A 27,406-nucleotide genomic window follows, 5' to 3' on the forward strand; every position below is an offset into this window, starting at 1 on the left:
ATAATGAAGCATAAGGTACATATGATTAAACTATTGAAAAAGGTGGCTCATCTCAGTTTTCAAACTTTTATTTTTGTCATTTCATCTTTTCATCTCCAAATGGTCATTTCAGCACATGGCACAATGAAAACTCTGAATGACGGTGGTTTTGTGTGTGTTGGTGACTCTCAAACACCTATCATTTGTTTTTATTAACAGTAATCCATAAGGGCCCAGTCGACATGGCTCAGTGGTTGAGCGTCGACCTATGAACAGGAAAGAGGACACTGTTGGATTCCTGGTCAGGGCACATGAAAGGTTGTGGGCTTGATCCCCAGCGGGGGACATGCAGGACAAAGTTGATCAATGATTCTCTCTCATCATTGATGTTTCTATCTCTCTCCCCCTCTCCCTTCCTCTCTGAAATCAATAAACTAAAAAACAAAACAAATAAACAAAAAGTAATCCATAAGGTTCTATTATAAGATGGTGTGCAAACAAGTTGCAAAGCTAGTTTTGGGTTATTTCTCCCAAGCTATAAAATTCCTGAATCAAAACTGAAAGTTGACTTATATTTTATAATTTTTCTTTCACCAGGTAGTGTAAGCTTTTAAATTAACTGTCAATAGATTTTCTAAATGTATTTTAACAGGAGATAAGCATTGCGCTATAGGCATTTCTATAATATATTTATGAACTGTTGGTGCTTCAAAAGTTATACCACTATTCTTTCATATTTGTAATATATGTTTCTATGGGTACAACTTACTTTAAATAACTTAATTTTATGAAAGACAAAGCAGGTGGTAATTCTTTCCTATATAACAGAAGTCTTTAAAATAGCACATTTTTTCAATTGCACCAAAAGTTATTCATTTTATCAATTCTAAATTAAAGAGGTTTACAAGTGATAGTTTTTTTTAATCTTTATTGTTGAGAGTATTACAGATGTACCCCCGTTTCCTCCCATTGCTCCCCTCCACACAGTTTCCACCTGCCCCAGGCCTTCACCATCTTATTGTCTGTGTCAATAGGTAATGCATTTATTAATCTCCACCCAACCTCCTCCCCCTTCCTTCTGAGATTCTTCAGTCTGTTCTATGTTTCCATGCCTCTGGTTTTTTATTCATCAGTTTATTTTGATCATTAGATTCCTTGTTTGTTTATTTTGATTTTTAGATTCAGTTGTTGATATGTACTTATTGCCATTTTATTGTTTCCATTATCTTTTTTTTTCTTTTTCCTCTTCTTTTTACTTATTTCTCTTGATGCTTTCAAGATGCTCTCTGTCTTTGCCCTTTGGCATTTTGATTATGATGTGTCTTGGTGTGGGTCTCTTTGGGTTCCTCTAGTTTGAGACTCTCTGTGCTTCTTGGACTTACAAGTCTATTTCTTTCACCAGGTAGAAGAAGTCTTTTGTCATTATTTCTTCAAATAGATTTTCAATATCTTGCTCTCTCTTCTCCTTCTGACACTCCCATAATGTAAATGTTGGTATGCTTGAAGTTTTCCCAGAGACTCCTTACACTATCTTCATATTTTTAGATTATTTTTTCTTTTTGCACTTCTAATTGGATGAATTTTGCTCCCTCGTATTCCAAATTGTTGATTTGATTCTCATAATCCTCTACTCTACTATTGAATCCCTGTAAATTATTCCTTATTTCAGTTAGTGTATGCTTAATTTCTGACTGGTCCTTTTTCATGTCTTTGAAATTTACTAAGATCCTTGAAAGTCTCACTAAGTCCCTTGAGCAACCTTATGACCATTGTTTTGAACTTTGTATCTAGTAGTTTGCTTTCTTCCATTCGAGATAAAAATCTTTCTGGAGATTTCCTCTGTTCTTCCATTTCTGACATGTTTCTTTGTCTCCACATTTTTGCTGCTTCCCTGTGTTTGTTTCTATATATTATTAGGTAGAGTTACTATGTCTCTTTGAAATGGTAGAGTGGCCTTGCATAGTAGGTGTCCTGTAGGGTCCAGTGGCTCAGCCTCCCCAGTCACCTGAGCTGGGCACTCTAGAAGCCCCCTGTGTGGGCTGTGTGTACTGTCTTGTAGTTAGGCTTTGATTGCTGTTAGCCTCACTGGGAGGAGTTGATCTCCAGGCCAACTGGCTGTGAGGACCAGCTGTGACTACAGTGGAAGAGCTGCTGTGCAGGAGACAACTCTATGGAGCAGGAGTTTCTCCAGTTGGGGTTTTGGTACTGAGTCTGCTCCTTGAGTGTGTCATTTTGTGCATGTGTAGAGTTTTAATCTGGTATGGTCTGAATCTGTCCATTAGGTGCACTGGCTCTGGGGCCTCCTGGGAGGTGCAAAGTCAGCCATGGCCTGGAGTCACCCGGCAGGAGCTACAGAGCAATCTGCAGATGGCCACCACCTGTGTTAGGCCCATAATTGTCAAAGCAAGGCCAAGCTGTCTTGGGTCTCTTATTGATAGGTATTGGACATGCTAACACCAGCTACTGCTTGCTTGAGAGATTTTAGGAAAGTCTGAAGCCTAAGTCATGAGAGGCCATTCTTATGAAAAAGCCACTGCAAACAGCTTGGGTAGGCCTGCAAATTAGATGGGGTGGGTTCTCAGAGAATTACCAGGGCTTGGTGAACAGTGTGAGCCAGGCTGATGGAAACTCAGATATGGCTGCCAGTCGGCTCTGTGACAGGGGAGGTTGCAGCACAGGAACAATGCCACTACGAACACCCCTGTCTTGGAAAAAGCCACTCTTGCATTCTTGCTCAGATGCCAGACAATCCATTTCCTTCCCTTATGTTCCTGGCTTCCCCCTAGCCATTGCCCCAGCACTAGAGCTCAGAGGGAACAAGTCCAAGTAAGTTTGTGCGCTGGCCCTTTAAGAGGGACTGCCTGGGACTCCAGCAGCCTCCATGATCCTCAGCCACAATCCCCACTGGTTTTTATAGTCCAAAGTTACGGGGACTTCTCTTCCCAGCACTGGAACCCTGGGCTGGGGGTCTGGTGTGGGGCTGGGACCCCTTGCTTCTCATGGGCAGCCTCCACAGAGACGATCTCCCTCCCAATTAAAAACATGCCACAAGTGGGTGTCAGACCACCTGGTTTGGCATCTCCACCCTCCAACCAGTCTCAATGTGCTTTCTTCTTTACTTCTCTAGTTGCAAGACTTCCCTTTAGCCAGTTTTCAGGTAGTTCTGAATGATGGCTGTTCTGTATTTTATTTTTTTATTTTTAAAAATATATTTTTTTATTGATTTTTACAGAGGAAGGGAGAGGAATAGAGAGTTAGAAACATCGATGAGAGAGAAACATCGATCAGCTGCCTCCTGCACACTCCCCACTGGGGATGTGCCCGCAACCAAGGTACATGCCCTTGACCGGAATCGAACTTGGGACCCTTGAGTCCTCAGGCCAATGCTCTATCCACTGAGCCAAACCGGTTAGGGCTGTATTTTAGTTGTAATTTTGATGTGGTTGTGGGAGGTGGTGAGTACCCATGTTTACCAACACCACCATCTTGGTTCTCTCCAAGTGATAGTTACTAAATAATGTTAGTTGATATAGGTATTCTCCACTTTTCAAAATCTCTAGTTATGCCACTTCACTTTTACGAAAGACCTACATTTGTGCCTAATTCTTCAAACTTAATCAGAAGAGGATTTTCTTTTTTAATATATATCTTTATTAATTTTAGAGAGGAAAGGAAAGGGAGAGAGAGATAGAAACATCAATGATGAGAGAGAATCATTGATTGGCTGCCTCCTGCACACCCCCTACTGGGGATTGAGCCCGCAACCTGGGCATATGCCCTTGGCTGGAATCGAACCTGGGATCCTTCAGTCCACAGGCCGACGCTCTATCCACTGAGCCAAACTGGCTAGGGCAGAAGAGGATTTTCTTTAAAAAAAAAGAGGCAAACGTAAAAATAGCATTCAACATTGTTTTGCTGGGAGCTGTTACAACAGGCAGCATGCACCCTGAGCAGCAAGAGTGGCACCACCAAGCTCCTTGGCCTGGAACTACACTCAGCATCTCAGCATCAAGCTGCCAAAGCTTTGAACTGTCTGTGAGCATTTGTGCTTAATATTGATTTCTTTTGTGCATCCATTAGGAAGATGTGTCCTCAGGTATCAGAAAAACATCTAAGAGAGACCATTAGGGTGTGAGGCTTAGCTTAATACTGGACCTATCTGAGCATATTTGGTATAAATCGCAGGTTATTTATTGTGTCTGGGAATGCTCAACAATGTTTCCAAACATACTAATGGTAACTGATTCTCTGCTTTATGCTATTTCAGTTTATGAAAAGTTTTATAGGAACACTCTACTTTGAGATAGTGGGGGAATCCCATACCTGTACTACCATTTATATATATATATATATCTTTATTGATTTCAGAGAGAAAGGGAGAGGGAAAGAGAGATAGAAACATCAATGATGAGAGAGGATCATTGATTGGCTGCCTCCTGCACATCCCCTACTGGGGATCAAGCCTGCAACCCAGACATGTGCCCTTGACCAGAATCGAACCTGGGACCCATCAGTCCGCAGGCTGACGCTCTATCCACTGAGCCAAACCAGTTAGGGCCTACTTTATATTTTTAAAACTGCTTAAATTAAGTACCTAGATCATTTTTTGGTTACGAAATAAAATGTAGAGAGATTCATTCAAACTTGCACATTCAAAGAAACACATTTCTTATATGATCCACATAGGGAAAAAAACCCCGCTATTTAAGTATTTGATTACTTAGGATATGAATATGCAGTAAAAATCAATTACCTAAATAATATACATTGTACTACATAACTTAGGCAGCATTAACTGTTAAATATCTCTTTTTTTAATTTGAGTTAGTAATAAAAGGGATACTAGTGTTCATGTCCCTGCAAAGTGGCAGGATTTTTTCCTCATAATCTTCAGAAAAAGCTTTAAAAAATGGAGTTAATGACTTAGAACCCATACAAAGGGGATTCATCCAATTTCTTGATTGATGTGAATAGTATGGAATGAATTTAGACCTACAATTTTAAAGAATTCTGATGGCAGAAGATCTTGCAGTGCTATGTTTAGTTTGAGGTGACTGTCCCCTCAAATCTATCTTTCACATTTTTAGACAAGTGCATCTGACTATTTCAATCTCCTGTTAAACCTTCAATAGCGTTCTGTGACCAGGCCTCTGCGTTTAGCTTCATTTATGTTCTAAGTGCATGTGCCCCTCATTTTGTTTCATCTTAGCTTTGCTTGGCCATCACTCCAGGGAGGGATGAGCACAGGATCAGGGTACACAGGACAGGGACACGACACACTTGACCACTCCTTCCTCAGCAAGCCTTCCCTGATGCCCACCATTTCCTGCACTGGGTATAGGAGTTCAGTGTTCTTCCTTCAGGTCCTCACAGTGCACTATGCAGATCTCACAGTGACCTTTACCACCTAATACACATCTACCTGGCACGTCTGTCTCTTTGCTGGGCATTGGGCTCCTTGAGTTAATAGCTCCATCTTCTCTCTCATTACCCAGCTCAGCGGCTGGTGCCTGACTCAGCAGTAGGTGCTGAATTACTATAAGAAGTAAGCAAAGGGGACTAACAAGTAATTTGTAAGACAAACTCAAAAATTTGAAATAAGTTACACGCCCCTTAATCTGTTTCATAAATTACCAGACAATATGAAATATAATTTGTTTTCCTCTTTGATTCATCTCTAGAGGGACATTTATAGTTAGAGATTTGACAATACCACTGCCAATCTTAGCATTTATTTCAGGTAAAATAATAATATTGACTTATATGAGGTAGTGCATTTTGGAGGCAGACAAAGCTGGATTCAAATCTGGCTCATGTATTAATCTAAACAAGCCACTTAAACTTTCATTTTCCTCATGTGTAAAATAAAGGTGGTCATTCCTACTTCTCAAGGTTGCAACTCAGGTTTAAATGAGATGATATTATATGTAAAGTACTTAGTGTGCTACCTTGCTCAGGGTAGAGGTTCAAGACAGTATAGGTATTGTTAGGATGCTGTGATCAAAGACGGTCAAAGTAAGACAAGTCACACAAATAATCAGTATTTCTCCTCAAAGAAATCTATTTCCCAAATCAAAACCTATGTCTCTCTAGTGAAAAACAAAAACACACTATATTTTCCAAGGAATTTGGAAAATATCTCTCTACTATTAATTGAGATTAGTATGTATAGTTCACCTTCCTGCTTTGTTTGGGAGAGGGGTTGCAAGGTGGGAATGAAGAGGTAATGACTCAGGTAATGATCGAAAGTTTAAAGCAGAGAAATTCATCTTCTAAATTTGTTGTCTCCTGTTGGCAAGTTGCTCAGGAGAAAGATTGTCAGAGCAGAGTATTTGAGTTTAGAGAACTCACTGCTACATTCCAAGAGATGACAGCCATATAGCTCACCAGCTATGGCAAAACATAATGAATCACATTTGCGTCCTACAGTTATAAGGATCTTTATAGCATGCTTGAATAACATTGGAAGAGACAGCCATTCAGCCTTTGAGACAAAGTAAACTAATCAATTCTTTGTGGAAGAAAGATCTGAGGTTTTCTCGGTAACCTCTGGAAACCTATGGAAAATTCTATGGGGTGTAAGTCAAATAACAAGCCTTACTACATAGTAAAACTGGAGAGGAGAAAATTAGTGAAGGTGAGAAAAGATTCAGGAGCCTAACACCACAGCAGAAATATATTGAAGTATAGAGAAAACTGCTATGGGACAGGTGGGGGAGAGGAGATGCTGCAAATGCTATTCATTTACTGGCATCTCCTTGAGGCAGTTTCCACCAATAAGACATGGTTATGACTCACGGGGTTCTCCGGGATTGAATCGAGGCTTAAATGAAGGTGTAACATTACATTGGGAATTCAGAGCTAGGGATAATGTTCATTGCATATTAACTGATCTTTATTCACACCTCCTAGGGCAGCATCCCATTTTTTTTCCCCCTTCCTTAAGGAGATGAACAATTTGATAAAGGATCCTGGAACTGTTGACTCTCCAAGTTTAGGAGAATCTTTGGTGGGACACTGAACAACATAGTTAGAAAATGAGGCTTTGGGGTTCTTCCAAAATCCTAGGTAATAAAGTAATAAACAGGGTTTGATAAAATTTCTATATCTCTAAGTAATGTTAGAGTACACATTACCTCCATTCTGCAAACTAAACCATGTACAACTCAACACTGGAGCTAGAATGGTTTATATACAACTAGAGGCCTGGTGCACAAACTCGTGCATGGTTGGGGTCCCCGGGGGGTTGGGGGGGATGTGATTGACCCTCTGGGCGGGCGGTGGGATGCCCTTGCATCCCAGGATCCAGATCTGTCCCACTGACTTTCGCGCTGGTTGTCGGGAGCCAACTGGCGGCAACTTTTATGTTGTTTCTTCCTTGCAGAGCATCTAGGGAAGGGAAGCGGCAGTGATGCCTGAGGCCAACTTTCAGGAGGCCGCTAGGGCTGTCAGGATCATGCAAGCAGCGTTGGTCCGTCGGTGCCTGGCCCGTTCTCCAGAGATTGGACTGAAGGAGTGAGTGTCTGCTGCTGGGCTGGTGGGCCGCCCGGACAGGTCTCAGGTGAGCGGTGCTCCCTCTGTAAAGGGGAATGACCACCAGGGGGCAGCTCCTGCATTGAGCATCTGCGCCCTGGTGGTCAGTGCACGTCATAGCAACCGGTTGTTCCGGTCATTCGGTTGCTTAGGTATATATATATATATATCCTTCTAATCCAGGGCTATGTAGATAGTGTGTGTGTGTGTGTGTGTGTGTGTGTGTAGTAGTAGTAGTAGTCGAAGAGAAAAAAATTCACTTATTAATTTTAGAAGCAACTGTGCTCTTTTCACTGAGACTTATTCTAAGACCCAGGTCCACTTCGTGGGTTTGTTATATTAGGAAATTTGTTACAAAGCCTCTAAGTTAGAATGTCTATTTCTGATTATCTCACCTTGAAGAGATAGAGGTGAAAAGAAAATCAGGTTGTTTCCTGTGCATGAAAATTTTATTTCTTTATGATGATACACCTTCTTCAGGAGGAAGATTAGTGACCTAGATGATAGGTTTCAGTTTAAAATCCACACATAACACATGAGGGCTAACACTGAACTGGTTAGCATGCCCTGCACAGAAAGACAATTTTATTTTCTCTGCAAGTCTCTCTAATGAAAACAAGTGATTGAATCAGGAGTAATAATTAATATCTCCACTTTTCTGACAGGGTTTTATAGAAATAAATCAGAGAGAGAACAGTTCATTTTTCTGGTGTAAAGGCTTTGAGACAAAGGACCAGCGAGCAGCAGACCTTGCTCAGATGGATGCTGACTGGGAAGCTGCACTGGGTCTCATCCTACTGCTTCAAATCTTTCTTTGGAAATTCAGTAGGAGGTCAGCCAGGTAAAGAGCAGTTCAGGAATCATTGCCTCCACCTCCATTGACAACCACACATATCCCAAAGAAGAAAGCAGGGGCGATACAAGTACCTTACCCTGAGACTAAGGCTTAAAGAATTAAGGACAGAGAGGTTCAGTTGCTTCTCTTTGCTTCTCAACATCCACATTATTAGTAAAGCACTTTCCTATTTGGAAAGGGTCTGATAATATTCAATTTGGACAATGTGAGAGAAAAATGTGGATGGGTTACATCAGAAACATTCTCCAATAGGTTAAGCTGAAGTTTCTCTAATGTGACACTTCTTGCAGGTTATAATCATCAGCAAGGATTTGGAGGCCCTTTTGTGAAAATTAACCTGGCAGAGAGGACATTTCCAGTTCTGAGAAGAGTATTTAAAGCACGAGGGGAGAGGCACAGGAGGTTCCAGCAGCTTGCTCTTAGTGCTTTCAGCACAGTTGGGATCTGTTTCTGGCCCAGACCTTCATTTCACCAGTTCCCTCCATCCATGGATCTCTATGTTGTAACTTCATGAATTAAAATCACTTGATGGATTTTGTCAAATGCTTTTCTTGCATCAGTTGATATGATTATGTGATTTTTGTCTCTCAATGTGTTTATGTGATGTATAACATTTATTGATTTGCGGATATTGTACCAGCCTTGCATCCGTGGAATAAATCCCATTTGGTCATGGTGTATGATCTTTCTAATGTAATGCTGGATCCGATTTGCTAGAATTTTATTGAGGATTTTGGCATCTATGTTCATGAGGGATATTGGCCTGTAATTCTCTTTCTTTGTGGTGTCTTTATCTGGTTTTGGTATTAGGGTAATGCTGGCTTCATAGAAAGAGCTTGGACATGTGCTTTCCTCTTAAATTTTTTTTTTTTTTGAGTAGTATGAGGAGGATAGCTTTTAGTTCTTCTTTGAATGTTTGGTAGAATTCCCCTGTAAAAACATCCGGACCAGGGCTTTTGTTTGCGGGAAGTTTTTGATTACTGCTTCAATTTCATCGGTAGTTATTGGCCTATTCAGGTTTTTTGATTCTTCCTGATTGAGTTTTAGAAGATCGTATTTTTCTAGGAATATGTTCATTTTGTCTAGATTGTCCAGTTTGTTGGAGTAGAGTTGTTCGTAGTTTTTTCTTACAATCATTTGTATGTCTGTGTGGTCGGTTCTTACTTCACCTCTTTCATTTCTGATTTTGTTTATTTGGGTCCTCTCTCTTTGTTTCTTGGTGAGCCTGGCTAGCGGTTCATCAATCTTGTTTATGTTTTCAAAGAACCAGCTCTTGGTTTCATTGATCTTATGTATTGTTTTTTGTTTGTTTCTATGTCATTTATTTTGAATTGTTGTGTTTTCATTGGCATTTGTTTCCAGGTTGATTTTTATTTCTTCTTTGATCTCTTTGGTAACCCAATCATTGTGTAATAGCATGCTATTAAGCCTCCAAGTGTTTGATTTTTGTTTTTGTTTTTATTGTAGTTGATTTAAAATCCAACACCCTTTCTTGATAAAAACTCTTAGCAAAGTGGGACTAGAGGGAATCATACCTCAACATAATAAAAACCTTATATGACAAACCTACAGCCAAAACCATACTCAACGGGCAAAAACTAAAATGATTTCCCCTAAGAACAGGAATAAGACAGGGATGCCCACTTTCACCACTCCTGTTCGACATAGTACTGGAAGAACTAGCCATAGCGATCAGACAAGAAAAATAAATAAAAGGCATCCAAGTTGGAAAAGAAGAAGTAAAACTATCATTATTCGCAGATGACATATTGTTAAAGACTCCATTAAAAAACTACTAGACTTGCCGAAACCGGTTTGGCTCAGTGGATAGAGCATCGGCCTGCAGACTGAAAGGTCCCAGGTTCGATTCTGGTCAAGGGCATGTACCTGGGTTGCGGGCACATCCCCAGTAGGAGATGTGCAGGAGGCAGCTGATCGATGTTTCTCTCTCATTGATGTTTCTAGCTCTCTATCTCTCTCCCTTCCTTTCTGTAAAAAATCAATAAAATATATTTTTTAAAAAACTACTAGACTTAATAAATGAATTCAACAATGTAGTAGGACACAAAATTAACAGCCAGAAATCTGTGGCCTTTTTATACACCAATAATGAACTCACAGAAAGAGAAACTAAAAAAAAAATCCCATTTATCATTGCAACAAAAAAATTAAGATACCTAGGAATAAACTTAACTAAAGAGGTAAAAGACCTCTACTCAGAAAACTACAGGATGTTGAAAAAAAAAGCGATAGAGGAAGACATAAACAGATGGAAGAATATGCCATGTTCATGGTTTGGTAGAATCAACATCATTAAAATGTCCATATTACCCAAAGCAATATAAAGTTCAATGCAATCCCCATTAAAATACCAATGGCATATTTCATAGACCTAGAACAAACTCTCCAAAATCTCATATGGAATAAAAAAGACCCCGAATAGCCACAGCAATCCTGAGAAAGAAGAACAAAGTAAGAGGGATCACAATACCAGATATTAAGCTATATTACAAAGCCACTATTCTCAAAGCTGCCTGATACTGGCACAAGAACAGACATATAGACCAATGGAACAGAACAGAGAACCAAGAATTTGACCTAAGCCATTATGCTCAATTAATATTTGACAAAGGAGGCAAGAGCATACAATTGAGTCAAGACAGTCTCTTCAATAAATGATGTTGGGAAAATTGGACAGATACATGCAAAACAATGAAACTAGACCACCAACTTACAACATACACAAAAATAAACTGAAAATGGATAAAGGACTTAAACGTAAGATAGGAAACCATAAAAATCTTAGAAGAAGCCATAAGCAGCAAAATATCAGACATATGTCATAGCAATATCTTTACAGATACAGCTCTTAGGACAATGGAAACTAAGGAGAAAATAAACAAATGGGACTACATCAAAATAAAAAGCTTGTACACAACAAAGAAACCATCAACAAAACAACAAGAGAGCCCACTGCATGGGAGAACATGTTTGCCAATGTTATATTCGATAAGCGTTTAATCTCCAAAATTTATAGGGAACTCATACAACTGAACAAAAGGAAGATAAACAATCCAATGAAAAATGGGCAAAGGACCTAAATAAACCCCTTTTGAAATTAGACATACAGAAGGCCAAGAGACATATAAAATCTTGCTCAAAGTCACTAATCATCCGAGAGATGCAAATCAAAACAACAATGAGGTACCATCTCACACCTGTCAGAATGGCTATCATTACCAAATCAACAAATGACAAGTGCTGGCAAGGATGTATAGCAAAAGGAACCCTCGTGCACTGCTGGTGGGAATGTAGACTGATGCAGCCACTGTGGAAAATAATATGGAGTTTTCTCAAAAAATTAAAAATGGAACTCCCATTTGACTTAGTGTTCCCACTTCTAGAAATATATCACAAGAACTCAGAAATACCTATCAGAAAGAATATATGCACCCTTATGTTCATAGCAGCACAATTTACTAGTACAGTAGCTAAGATTTGTTAAAAGCCTAAGTGCCCATCAGCATTTGAGTGGATCAATAAACTGTGGTATATCTACACAATGAAATACTACCCTGCTGTATAAAAAAAAAGAACTCTTACTATTTGCAACAGCATGGAGGGACCTGGAGAGCATTATGCTAAGCGGAGTAAGTCAGTAGGAGAAAGATAAATATCACATGATCTCACTCATCTGTGAGATATAATGAATAACATTAAATGATCAACAAAAATAGATCCAGGGACACGGAAGCATCGAACAGACTGTCGAATCTTAGAGGGAAGGCAGAGAAGGGTGGGAGGGGGTGGGGGTAAGATATCAACCAAAGGACTTGTATGCATGTATATAAGTATAACCAATGGACACAGAGAGCAGAAGGGTGAGGACATGTGCTGGGGGATGGGAGTGGCTGGGGAGAGGTCAATGGGGGAAAAAGGAGACATATGTAATACTTTAAACAATAAAGAATTTAAATTAAAAGAAATCACTTGGTGGGACTTTTTAAAACTTCTAGTGCCGGATCCTCAGGCTCAACAGCTCCAGCTACAATGGCTGGTGTAGGGCTCAGGCTTCAGTATTTTAAAGCTCTCCAAGTAATTGCAGCGCTTCCTTAACTCTTAGCACAATGTCATGCTCATGGTATGTTCTCATTAAATGCCAGTTAAAATTGGTTATCAGTGTGCTGTAAATCAAATCAGGGCCATTACTTTTAAATCTACACCATTTAAAATAGGTATCAGTTGTGTCTCTGAGCATTTTCACAGGGCTTCAAGCCATTTACAACTGCTCCTATTGAGAATTCTGCAGTTTTTCACAGCTCGATTTTATAGACTTCTCCTAGTCATGCTACATTCAGTAAACTTGCCTCAACAAGCTAAGAGAAAAATGCCAAAAATTAGCACTCCAGCTGCTCTGGAGAATGTATTTTGTCTTCCTATAACTTCTTCAATTCCAGCACTTAGCAGGAAGACATTTAAAGTTTTATTGTATGTCTATCTATCAAAAAAAAAAAAGAGGAAAATTTGCAGGTTTGACACTATACAATTACAGATGGAAGACTAAAGTAAGATCACACATTTATAATGAAGGACACTGTAGCTGTCACTAAATGCAGACTGACACTTGGGACAAAATTTCCCCAACCTTCCCTGTGACTTTGGGAGGAATGTAGCGATTCATTAAAAAATGTTCCACAGAAATGCAAATGTCAAAAACACAATATAATCATATTGAGAAAATCCTTCAAAATTAGTAATGGAAATTTCATGGTACTGCTGAGAGAGAAAATTGCCAGTTTATAATTATGCCTCTTTCTCCACAGGTATCACTCATTACAGAAACTAGAATAACATCATGATAATGAGGTTCCTAAACAAGAGAGCAGTGAAACATATGTACACATATTGATGACCCACACTGTGAATCAAAAAATAGTTTTCTCTCTATTGTCATGCTTTTAGTTTGTTTATAAGTAGAGTAAACAATATAAGAAAAGGCTGCTGATTTAAATTTTATTTATTAATAAAAATATACTTGAAAATGCTTCTCAATACCAATCAGGAAAACTGCAGAAGCCCCATTCCTACTGGCCTTACTTACCATGGGAAGTCTAAACCCAGGCTCCTCATTCACCAACAGCTGGACTTACCACATGCTGTCCTATCCCAACTGCCCTTCTCTTTCTCCTACACCCTCTTCCTGTGCCCTCTCAATTATGTCCTACTAGTGGCCCGGTGCACGGATTCGTGCACATTGAAATGAAATTAATTATAAGGTGGCCAGCAGGGTGGGACTGGGCAAGATGGACCAGACATGCCCTGGAGCCAACCTCCCGAAGTCTCTCCAACCTCCCGAGGTCTCTCCAACCTCCTGAGGTCCCTCCCTAGCCGGCTGCACCTGGGGCGGCACTGTAGCTCAAAGGGCGTCTGCAGTCACCGCAGCATGGCAGTAAACCAGATTCGGGGCCAACAGTGCCCCAGCAACATAACCCATGGCAGAAGGTGGAATCATGTGGCCCCGAGAGGATTCAGGCTCCCTCCTCGCTGGTTCCGGGGTGCATCACCTGAGAACCACTGCTGCCAAGTCACAGTAGCTCGGCAGCTCCTGCGTTGAGTGTCTGCCCCCTGGTGGTCAGTGCACGTCATACCTACTGGCCGGTAGACTGGTTGCTTAGCCTATTATATATATAGATACCCCAAAAGAGTGCTGTTTCTTTTTTTTTAATATATTTTTATTGATTTCAGAGAGGAAGGGAGAGAGAAAGATAGAAACATCAATCATGATAGAGAATCACTAATTGGCTGCCTCCTGCATGCCCCCTACTGGGGATCAAGCCTGCAACCTGGACATGTGCCCGTGACTGGAACTGAACCTGGGACCTTTCAGTCCACAGGCCAATGCTCTATCCATTGAACCAAACCAGCTAGGGCATGTGCTGTATTTTTTACACCCTCTTGGAATTCTCTCTTTACCTCCTACCATTAAGAATTACCTGGAAATATTTTTTAAAATTCCAAGACCAATAACAATTTCTAGTATTTTTTATACCTCCTCAGGTCATTCCAATGTGTGATTTTGAGAACCAATGCTTTATCAGTTTTTTATCAGTTATTTCCTCAGACTTTCAAAATTCTTTTTTTCTTTAGAGCAAATTCCCGGCAAAACTCCAACCCTTGATCAACCGTGGCCTTTTAGAAAAATGTCACATAACCAAAAGGCTGTTTCAACTTAAAGTATTGATTACAAATGTCAAAGGAACATTCAATATTACCTAGTTATCCTACTATGGTTCTCTAGTATTTTCACACATGGAAATATCTATTTCATGCTTCCATTTTTTTTCTCAAAGCCTCTTACTCCTTCCACTCTCAAAGAAGTCCTCATCTATATATATAAAAGGCTAAGTGACCATACGACCGTCCGGTACCTATAATGCACACTGACCACCAGGGGGCAGATGCTCAACACAGGAGCTGCCGAGCTGCGGTGACTTGGCAGTGGCGGTTCTCAGGTGACGCACCCCAAAACCAGAGAGGAGGGAGCCAGATTCCTCGCGGGACCATCCGATCCCGCCTTCGGCTGTGGTTTATGTTGTTCCGGCGGCACTGTCGGCCTCTGGTTTACTGCACACCTGCATTTGTGTTCCACACCCTGTATGACAGCAGCTGTGCAGAGTGCCCTCTCACACTCTGGGACCCCACGGGGATGTTAAAGAGCCGGTTTCGGCCCAATCCCCACAGGCCAGGCAGAGGGACCCCACCTGCCGGAGTGACCCCGCTCACTCCACAGATGCCCTTCGAGCCACGGCACCGCCCCACATGGGGCCGGCTGGGGAGGGACTACAGGAGGTTGGCACTAGGGCGTGTCCAGCCTGTATAGCCCAGTCCTGCCCCGTAGGCCACCACCTGGGACCACCTGCATTAGTCCCTGCACCGGAGCCAGCCAGAAGACTCGAGTGAGTTTTCTTTCTTTTCCTTTATTTTTTGCCCACTCACTCTGCAGATGCCCTTAGAGCCGTGGCGCTGCCCCAGGAATTCTAACTAATTCCATGCACCAGGCCACTAGTTTAGGATATAAAAGCCATTGAGCATGAACTTCTTTGCCTTCACACAATCCACTTACAACCAACCTGTACCTGTATCCAGAAACTGACATGGAAACATTGAGTTTAACCTAAATAAATAAATAAATAAGTGAGCATACAAATCAATGAGTTCCATTGATTCCAAATTATTTCTGACATTTCAGTTTATGCATTAACATCTGATGTCATAAGGAAAATATGCATGTTTTATGATTACAACACAAGTTTTCAGTTTTCTGGACTATCATGCTACATTATAGTAGTGACACAGTGCTAGTTTTGTTGATTTAACACTGCTAGTTCAGTATATTTTCAATGAGAAATTTAAATCATTTATGTTTTGAGATATACCCAGAGAGTTATAGGCAGCATTAAAATTTCAAATTGAATAAAGGTGTACTCATTTAGAAAATGTTCTTCTATAACTTTATAATACCCCAAGAGGAAGAAGAAAAATGACAACAGAGAAAGCAAAGCTTCTATTGCAAGTATACTTCTTACTTTAGTTCAAAGGCTTTCTGAACAAGTGGAATATAAACATGATAGCATTTAAAGTGACTCAGGTCACTCTGAATTTGAATCTCTTCTTATATGTAATGAAACTAAAGAAGATGAAGTCAAATCAAGGGGGAAAACAAAAAACTTCCTTTAAAACAAAACTTGCAGCAAGCTCTCAATAAGAAGATTGTAGTCCTTAAAAAAAAAACCACAAAAGTTGTTTTAAAAAGTTCTCTTAAAATTACTCGATAAGACACCTATCTGATTACATGAAAATAAAGAAAATATTTGGAGTCATCTGTCCAGTGTAACTTTCTCCTTACCATCATTGCCCAGACTAGGGTAGGGTTACAAGGAGCTTTCTGAAAAGCCAGAAAATTTTTCACAAAAAGGGACTTGCAAATCAATGGTGACATTTTAATGTAGTTTATTTTTGAAATTCACATTTAAAATTATTAACATTATATCCTTTTCAAATTTGTGACTAAATTTTTATCCTTTTGTTTGAATAGCTGATTATGTTCTACTTTGCCAATATTTTAAATCAGCAAGTGCTCAATACTTAGATTTCAGTTTATGTTTGTATGTGAATATTTTAAATGAATTAAATATTTAGTTTCTTCTCTTTTTCCACAATTCTAAGCAGTCTTTAATAGAAACTACTGTCAATGCCACTATTTTGGTATTATATGGAATTTTTACTGCAATATCAGTATTAGCATTTTCTCCCCCTAGTAACTGTGATCACTGGGCACAGTGATCCATTTGCCTGCCTGCCCACACTTCCTATAGCAATTCTGTGGAGTCACATTATGAGGCCATGTGACACTCCCACTGCCTCAACTGACTGGATTAGGAAAGCTTAACACTTCCATGATCGCAGGTAACCACCAGAAAACTGGGCAAAATACATCCCTATCCCTCACTTTCTTCTTTGAATAGCTTCAGTAGTCTATCTGCACACAATTAACATATATTCACTGAGGTCACCCTATGTGTGCAGCAGATATTTTTCATTTTATATTTACTTTTAACTATCGGTTAAACATTCTTAAACAACCAATGCTTATAAGAAGTAGCAAAGGCATATCCATATAGGTTATTAACCATTGTACATCATATTTTTTCTCATATGTATCCTAATAAACCATAGCCATTTAACCATTAATATCAAGTCTGTCTTACTAAAGAGTTTATGATATTTTAAAGTAGCTGAAAAAAACACATTTTTCATTAAACTTGCCAATCAATGAGTGATCTCTAAAATAATTCCCTTAGGTCTCAGTTTTTATCTTTATTTGAAGTTTAAGATTCCCAACTGACTTTAATCTCACACCATTTCTTCAGTTCTTCTCTGACTTAAACTTTTACTGATTTCATTGCATGGCTTTCTTATGCTATTCTAAGTGTGGCTGACTGAAGCAGCTCCTAAATTTCACCAACAAGCTTCTAACCTAGTTTCTACATATTGACATGACATTCTCTGCTGATCTCCTTCACTGTATCTAGTGCACATACTAGAATTAAGGTACCTGTCTGCTTACTTGTCTGTATTTCCTTTCGAATTTTGAGACATTGAGGGCAAAACTATTTCCACTTTGGAATATCCACCACTTAGCAATATCTGGTACCTAGTAGATACATATAAATGTCGGAAGCATGAGAGAATTTTATAAATTGTTAAACCATATTCTAGAATGTGTTATTAATATATTAAATTTATAGTTTAAATTGAAACGTAGCTCACTAATTTTTTAAACTGAACTTGCCTAAGTCCATCTGCATTCTCTCTCCCTATCTCTCAACTCTGTGCACAGGTATGCCAGAGAAACATGTTAAGTTTCATCCAATGCTTCCAGAGATTCCTGCATATCCACCATGTAATATGATACATCACAAATACTAACTGATCAATATGATATTGGTTCACCTTAGAAATAAAAAGAAATCAAGGCAACTCTCAGATCCTTCATACATGAAAGCTAACCAAGTAAGGTGTTTTCACAGCAACTTTCAGTAAATATCACTAAGAATGAAACACAAAAACAGTAATATTTACTCTTAGTGAGACTGCAGAAATGACTTAGTTTACACATATAAACTGCAAAATGATATTTGACTTTTAATGAACAAGTATTACCTTTCTGATATTTTAAAGAGAAATAAATTAAACATTTAAAAAAACAACATTTAGGTTAAACAATGTATCATCAGACAAGATTCTAAAGAAACCCTTTTAGAGGGAATTGGAACATCAGCATTCAGGACTCATATATTTAATGGGGCAACTAATGATATTAAAAACAGTAATAGTAAGTTCAATTTAAAATTAAACCTAAATAAAAGTTAAGTATGATCGCTGTGCCTGGCAATACTCTGAATCTTGTATTTGTATTAAATCAAATCACCTTCCCAACACTCCTTGGAGCAGGCACCACTCCATTACCACCGAGCACATGAAGATACAAGTGATTACACATCTTATCCAGGACACAGCTCAAAAGCTTGGATTCCCATTCAGATAGTTTTCTTAACCACTATGCTGTATCTTTTCCCTAAAACATATTAATTAATTATTAATATTATTAATATTCATTAATAACCACGGCTCATCTACATATTGATTGAAGAATGAATTTTCTCAAATTGGAAATCAGAAGCAAAAGACAACCAACCAGCTGCTGTCATTCCCAGTGTACAGAGTTAGTATTCCCGTTTGCCTCTCCTGGTTGTAGTTTTAGCAAATTGGGAATTGTAGCATCTACCTAGCATACCTTAGCACTCTTCTAACTTTCATCTCAGGCTTCTTTTGAACTAAGGCATAGTATAAAAAAGAAAGACAATAAAGATTAAGTAAGATGATGCACATGAAAATGTTTTAGAAAGTACACAATGCTATGCCAATATAAACTCTTATAATCAGTGATATGAAAATATAAAAATAATTTAGCTATTCCTGCTTCCCTCTTCTATATTCAATTCTTTTATTTGACTACATGACAGAAGAACAGGAAATATAAATGCATTTATTCATTACCAATTAGCATAACTTAGCAAATCAAAAAGTTCATAGCAAATGTTCATCTGCTTTAGCTAGAGTAAAATGTTTTTTTAAAGCTCAAAATTAGCAGTACATAAGACAAAAACAAACAAAACAAAACAGCCAAACTGGTATCATTCTGAGAAAATCCATTATTTACCTTAATGATTTTTGATAAAAGAACACATATTTAAATGCCTGCCAAATTTTTATAAACATGGTTTAATTAAAAAAATATAAAAATGTGTTGCCATTTTACTCCTTTTAACTCACCATTTCTTTATTAGCGGGAAATGAAATTAAAATTCCAGATAGTTAACAAGTTTAAAAATGTCTAAAACATGAGTAAACTATCAGGTTGCTCCTCAGTCTTGAAGAATTTCTTAATTTGATTTTTTAAAATATTAATTTCTTATATACCACTTGAAAAAATTACTTTGCTTGAAACTACAACTGGTGATTGCAGCTAATGAACTGCTGCTAAAAATATTACACACAGGCTATATATATATATATATATATATATATATATATATATATATATTGCATATAAAAATGTGCAAGCCTTGTGATGTGCTAATTATTATGCTAGTTGCTACTACTTCATGAAGATATCGTAGTGAATAAGACACTGATGACCTCTATTTTCACTGAGTTTTAATTTTATCAAGGGAATCATACACTGAATAGTTTTTCAAATGTAATTTTGCTAAGTGTCATGAAAGGTAATATACAGTGCTATAAAAATGTATAGTAGGAAAGCTAGCATGGTTTGAGGCTTTAGGAAAGGCCTGCGGAAGGACGTGAGAGTTGCAAATAAAGGATGTGGTCAGGTAAGGGAGGGAGTGTTTGAGGGGGATGACTCCAAGAGCGAGAACAGTAACATGTACAGAGTTCAGAGGTTGGTACATTCAATAACTGAAAGAAGGCTTCCTTGGCTCCAGCCAAGCCATCAATGTGGAAACCCACAGGGGACTATTCATGTGAGCCTTACAGGTCAGCTGGAAGGCACTGTAATCATTGAAGTCAGTAAGCTGAACAGAGACATGATCAGAAAAAGGAAAGGAAAAAAAAGATACATATTTAAAGTCATAATAGCTCATGGGGAAATATAAAATTTTATAAAACACATCAATAATCAGAATTAAAGGCATCTGTGCATAACAGGAAATATTTCACTTTCAGAGAACAAGAAAAATAGGTTTATTTGTGTTATGCTTATTAACTTGTGCAGTTATTCAGTGTCTGGTAAGTTAATGTTCAAGAAAAAATATTAATATTTATTACAATGTCCTATTTTTTATGTTAATGATTACTCATTTATTTCACCCCTTTGTATTCAGCATGTCTCTATTGAAATAAAACTACATTTCTATGAAAAAAATGGAAATTACAGATTTTAAAGTTAGAGATATACAAGACTTACAAAAGATATTGAGATAGAAGGAATTAAAAAAGGTGATATATTGGAGTTAAATATTAGAAGCCATTTATTTGGAGGACAAAAGAATAAATCTTCAAAGGATTGCTCAGTCCTATATCAAAGAATAGCTTCAACATTATATTTGATATCACAAATATGGTTAATTTACAGACATTTTAGAAAGAGATGCTAGAAATGTGTTTATTGATTGTGTTACTATTGAAAGTTCCATGAGAAGTTTCCAAAAGAGAACAGATGTTTGACCTGCCTTAAGTTGAATATATACAGTTAATGTGATATTAATATAAACATTGCACAGAATTTATGAAGTTCCTGGACCCTCAGGGAAAATACTGACCAAGACTCAAGAAGTAGTTCTAGTTCTCATTGTGAACTTTCATCAGACCTTCCTTACGTGAAAGTTGTCAATATTAATTCACTAGGCCCACTCAGTCTGTCATCGGCAAACAGTTCTGCTTTAATCTGGTACTTGCCTGCCGGGAGGCCTATGACATGCTACAGGTAGAACTACAACAAAGGAAGGCAGTCTCAGGAAAAGAACCTGCCAGCTACTTCAAACTATTGACACTCTCCACTCTAAGGTACAGGCTTCTGAGTTTTAAATTGATCAAGGCAGTCACATATCTAATAGTTTTTCACAACTTCCAGAGTAAAGCAATAGACTGAGCCAGGACTTCTAGAATTTTCAGAAGCAGTGAGCTTAATATAGGACTGACTGCAGTAACTCAGAGGTGTTATTTCAGTTTGGTTTTATTTGGAAAACTGTTGCAGTTTCTAAGTAAACCCCATAGCCCTTTTCATTATTATCTTACATTATCTACTGACTGTAACAACTTTACAGACTCTGCTTTTGTAAATGAAATATAACATTAAAAATCTCTCATTAACCCCCAGTTCTCCTTGCTTTACATGGAGACATCGTTATTTGCATAGGTTATTTTTATCAGAATATAATTGAATAAAACAATTGTGTAACTAAGGCCTTGCTGAAAAGGCCATATTTATGAGTGATGCTCCTTGTGTCAGGAAGAAACAGTTACTTTTAAGGAACTGAAGCTGATTTTACTTCTGGATACAATGCCTGCTAATTCCCTCAGGAAATGTGGTCAGGTGCTTGGCTGGCACGGTGCAGTCTCACAGGTAGGGAAGGATACCTCCTGGCAGTTTAGGGATATTAACAAGTTCTGATGATCCTGAGAGAAGAGGAATGTACCCAGAGGTATAGTCATGCAGGTAAAATTTAGTGTATAGTTTATAGGGCTTCGCTTTCTAACCAAAAGCTATCAAAAAATAGAAGTGTTTTATTTTTATTTTCTCCCGATTAAACACATCTTTATTGAAAGCATTCTCTGGACAGGGTGCAGGTCCTGGGCATACAATGATGAATTAAACAGTTAAAGCTCCTGGTTTCATGAGCTTAGTGGAAGAGTGAGACAACAAATGCATAAGCTAACATGAACATCTAATTACATGCAAGAATTAAACAGAACAATGTAATAAGGGATAGCTAGAAGGCTACTTAAATGTACATGAACTGTTGAGTGCAATTGCATGTATGATTAAAAACAGGGCATACTCTGAGACTCCTCTCTGGTGGAGAAGAGAAGGAATTTTTGTACTTGCCTATACACATTACTGGTTAAAAACATGGTCATTTGTGTTAAGGGCCTGAGGATTTAGTAATTGAATGAGATAGGAAAATAAGAAAGGGGAGGAAGCATCAATCTTTGTTTTTTTTCTAAGACCAAAATGAATTTTATTTTCTTACCCAGAGGGTGAAAGAAGAATGTAGGAGTGGGGGTGGTAGACTTGAAGGTCAGGCCTACCACATGACAGATATTTGATAAATGTCAGTTTCACTTCTCTTAAGTTCCCTCTAGGAATCAGTCTTACAAAAACACTAACATTCATCCTCCAGCATTTTTTATAAGTGTAGCCTCATCAAAATAGAAACTTCTAAAAGTCCAATCTGAGATTCTTTATAAAATCTTCCAGGAAGAAATTAGTTAATTTGAAGCACTTGGGCTTTTACTATAGAAAAGTAAGTCAGCCTCCTATATGCATTTACCAATCTGTCTGTCTCTCTCTAGCTGAAAAGCTGGCAAAATCTCCTAAAATTCAAATGTTCAAATGGACATTGTTAACCAAATAGAAGAGAAAACTATATTAGTTGATTTACATATTTTATCAATCAAGAACCTTCAGATAATAATGAACTTTGAATACTCATATTTTTAAAAAATGTTTTTTTGCCCATCATAATATCTTGGGCCATGGCTTTCACATTTATAATAAAATACACTGATATACAATTACCTCAAAGAAACCCATATAAAACCCTAATATGCAAATCGACCAAACCTAGGAACAGAAGAACTGGTCGCTACGACACGCTCTGACCACCAGGAGGCAGACACTCAACGCAGGAGCTGCCCCCTGGTGGTCAGTGCGCTCGCTCCCACAGGGGGAGCGCCACTCAGCCAGAAGCTGGGCTCATGGCTGGCAAACACAGCAGTGATGGCAGGAGCCTATCCTGCCTCCGCTGCAGGTGGGCGGTAAGCAGTGAGGGGTCCCAGACTGTCAGAGGGATGTCTGACTGCTGGCTTAGGCCTGATGCCCAGGGAGATTGGACCTAAGCTGGCAGGGGGACATCCCCCGAGGGGTCCCGGACTGCGAGAGGGTGCAGGCCAGACTAAGGGACCTCCCCTCCATACATGAATTTCATGCACCGGGCCTCTAGTCCTATATAATAAAAGCTGAATATGCTAAGTGTTCAACCATTCGACCATTAGACCAATTGCTATGATGTGCACTGAACACCAGGGGGCAGACACTCTGACCGGTAGGTTAGTTTGCTGCTGGGGGTTGGCCAATCTGCACTAGGCAAGATGGGCCAGACACACCCTGGAGCCCTTCCGAGGCCCCTCCTCAGCCCCGATCCTGCACCAGTGGGATCCCTCAGCCTGGCCTGTGACCTCTTGCAATCTGGGACCACTTGGGGGATGTTATAGAGCCGGTTTGGCCCGATCCCCACAGGCCAGGCCAAGGTACCCCCCCAGTGCATGAATCCATGCACTGGGCCTCTAGTATTAGTATAATATGTTATGACATGACAAATATATCTACTTTAAAAATAATTCACTCCACTTGTCAATAACTCTATATAATAAAAGGCTAATATGCAAATTGTCCCCACAGGCAGGAGTTCAACCGACCAGGAGTTAGACCTGCACTGACCACTAGGGGCTGGCATGGAACATGGTGGGTGTCGGTGACGTGGCGCTGGCAGCGGGCGGCAGTGGAGGTGCTGCCAGCCCCGATGGGCCCCAATGAGAGCGGGACTGCGGTGGGATGGTGGAGCAAGTGAGTGGGTGGTGCCAGGCCAAGGAGGGTTTGAAGGGAGGCCCAGGCCAGCAGCAGTGGCAGGCAGCCGGGGGAAGGGAGGCCCCCGCTGGGGGCAGTGGCAGGCTGTCGGTGGAAGAGAGGCCCCGGCCAGCAGCCGGCAGCCACTTGGGACCCTACCCGTGCATGATTTTCATGCACTGGGCCTCTAGTATTAAATAAAATACCAGCTATTACACTACTTTTACATCATGTACTAGTTATAACAGTCTTACAGCAATTTAATGTTTGCAGTTTACACATGACAGAATATTAAAGATATAAAGTTATAATTTTCTACTTTAAACCTAAACAGCCAAAGCAATATATTCTGCATGACTTATGGACATGTAGGATTAGGTATCATTTAAAGTACAGATTGGATTATGTGTTCAATTCATACTTACCCATAAAGTTGAGATAGCCTTCTCCACCAAGGGCATGAGTAATGAGTCGAATCATTTTATGAAGCTGTATTCCACGATCAATAACTGGAGTAAAAGGGGTCAGAACACTCATGTTGGTATACATTTCAGCATCCATCAACCAAAATGCCAGTGTCTTATCCCCAACAAGCGCCTGCAGAAGTAAAAGTCACTGAGGTGAATTCAAGGAATAGGAAGGAAGCAGCTATGATTTACAGCAGAATAGCACAGGATGAACAACAATGTAGGAGAGGTATGTGAATTAGTATCGATGTAACGCATATGCCAATAATTACGTTCAGTGCTAAAGATGAGCCAGTAAAACTTGTTAGAAATCAACACGTGTTTTCAGGACTGATTTGATTTTTTAAAAACAGTTTGGTGAAAAATTCATGATCAGCTGCCTATTATAACTGAGCAGATGCTTCAAATTTTCTGACATTGGAATATTTATTATAATGTTGAAAATTTAAAATAGCTTGCATACCATGAATTTATTTATTTTGAAAGAATGTAAGTTTCTAAAACTATTAATTTGTTTGTATATATATGCAAGTATATGTATTTATATATGTATATTACTTATATATAATATGTATATAAACATAGTACAATAGACTCTCCTCCCCTTCAGCAGAGGTTTGACAATTTTTTCTTAAAATGTAAAGTTTGCTTCCACACTGTATTTGTCATTTAATCTAAATTTTTTTTTGTTTTACATGAAAATAAAATAATTGATAAATAGGGCAGGTTACTCAGAAACACCCTGAGTAGAAGAGAGGCCTCATAACAACATGAATTATTCATGGTTAAAAACAGCTAACTAATGCAAAATTTTTAATGACAAAAAATAATATGTGTATGGTGGAACATATAATAGAGATTAAACCATTACCTCATTACCCTATTACAATTATTTTCAGTTTTAAAAAATTTTTTGACTTACAAACCTGTTATACTCTGTAATCTATTTTGAATTAAAATGACTTGTCTTTAAAATACACTGTTCCAAGAGTACTACTCATTCCATTGGTCTTGTCCTTATGCTGTGGGCCAAGAACGAATTGGTTCAGAATATGGTTCTTGCCACAAGAATTCTCAAGGTTTGATTAGATGGTAACTGTCATTTGTGTTATGTGAGTTCAAATTATTTTGCAACCTCTTTGTTCTCTGACTTCTAGGTAAATATTTTAAATCTAAACATACAAATAATGTGAACTGTTATGTACTAAATTGAGCCTATAACCCTGCTTCCCAAAAAATTCAAGGCAAAGTCCCAATCATCAATGTGATTATATTTGGAGACAGGGTAAAGCGGTAATCAGGACTAAGTGAGTCATAAGGGTGGGGTCCTAATCCAGTGAGTGGTGTCCTTATATGAAGAGGGAAAAAACACCAGGGATAAATGTGCACAGAAAAAGACCACTTGAGGACACAGAGAGAAAATGCCATCTGCAAACCTAGGAGAGAGGTCTCAGGAGAAACTAAAGCTGCTGACACCTTGATCTTGTACTTCCAGCCTCCAGCACTATGAGAAATAGATTTGCTGTTTAAACCCTGTCTGTGGTATTTTGTTGTGGCAGCCCTAGCAAACTAATACACATACTAATAAAATATAGCTTCAATCTGACATATAACAGAGTTCCATATGAATGCAGTTTGAAAATAGGCTCTACTGCTAAAAAAAAGTTTGAAAACAATGTATATAAGATATAAATATATTTGTTAAATTGTGATTAGACAGCATTATTTCTTAAACAATTTCTCCTTTCCACTTGTTTTGAATTGTTTATATTTTTATGGATAACTGCTTATTTCTGTAATCTCTGATTCTGTTATGAAATCATTTTGATAAATTCTGTTATATTTTTACTATGATGTATACATTTCTATATTATTCATTTTATAAATATACAGGATGGGGCAAAAGTAGGTTTGTAATTGTTCTTATGGGAAATAATACAGTAATTAATAAATAATAATACAGGAATAAACTGTTTTACCCCTACTCACACCTGTAAATCTACTTTTGACCTACCCTGTATATTCATAATTTTTATTAGATGTATTAGACATTTGCTTTTCAAAAGAACTAGGCAACTTGCATCTTTTTATACATTCCTGACAATCTGTAATACAAGGCAGAATTACCTGATTCTTTAAAGTATGAAATAATTCTAGATAACTCTATAATGTTTCTATACATTTTGGATGATAATTATGAAAGTGATCTACCAGTTTCATCTTCAGTTTGTTTATCCCCTTCATTTATTTATTATTTCATTAATTCCTATAAAATAAGTACATATTGGAAACTCAAAATGTGCTACAACTACTAGGAGTTTGTAATAGAAAGATATGATTTATGTATGTATTCTAATTTTCATATTGTTATATTTCTGGTGACTGGTTTTCACCATCCTTAAATTACTAATATTCATTTATTATTCTGCACTATTTTGGTTCTGTTTTTTCATATTTATTTTATCTGCTTTAAGCCAATTTAAGTTGAAAAGATAGCAGTGCTCCAATTTGAAAGATGCAAAATTTAGCAGATGTCTAGTTCATGAGTCAGCACACTTTCTATAAAGGCCAAATAGTACATATTTTAGGCATTATGGGCCACTTTCTCTGTCTCAGCTATTTAAAAGCAGCCATACACATAATGAGAATGAATGCGAATGGCTGTGTTCCAATTAGCTTTACCAAAAATAGGAGGCACGCAGAAATTGGCCCATGGGTCTTAGTAGCTGACCTCTCTGATCTACTTACACTTTCTTAATAATTAGAGAAGACACCTGAAAAACCATCTATAAATTTCTGCTGAAATAAAAGAGAAGCTTATTGTTCAAGCTTTAATTTTCTTACTACGTATATGACAAATAATTTTTTAAATTTTACTTTCTCATTTTTAATGTTTAAAGAATAAGTTTTATGTTGTTTATGTGTGGATTAATATAGTTTTAAGTAACTAAATGGCCATTTCCCCCTATTTATTTATGTTTACTGAGTGACTAACTAGGCACAGTCACAGTACTAAGGCTGGAATCACAAAGGTATAAAAACACATTTTCTGCCTAAAACATGATGAGAACATAGATGATGGAGCAACTATTCTTGCCCTAGATGACTAGAGGGAGGCTTCAGAGAGAATGTGGTATCTGA

General features: G+C 38.3%; 1 protein-coding gene across 1 annotated transcript in view; it reads right to left on the reverse strand.

The window, feature by feature from the left end:
- The window catches only part of GBE1 (1,4-alpha-glucan branching enzyme 1), a 270,676-nt gene that overhangs the window by 72,576 nt on the left and 170,694 nt on the right, over positions 1-27,406 (reverse strand). The window contains exon 12 of the mRNA XM_023758898.1: positions 24,224-24,395. Within this exon, the coding sequence (XP_023614666.1) occupies positions 24,224-24,395 (172 nt within the window). The remainder of the gene's footprint in view (positions 1-24,223; positions 24,396-27,406) is intronic.

This window comes from Myotis lucifugus, unplaced genomic scaffold (genome assembly GCF_000147115.1).
Source record: "Myotis lucifugus unplaced genomic scaffold, Myoluc2.0 scaffold_142, whole genome shotgun sequence".
Classification (NCBI taxonomy): Eukaryota; Metazoa; Chordata; class Mammalia; order Chiroptera; family Vespertilionidae; genus Myotis; species Myotis lucifugus.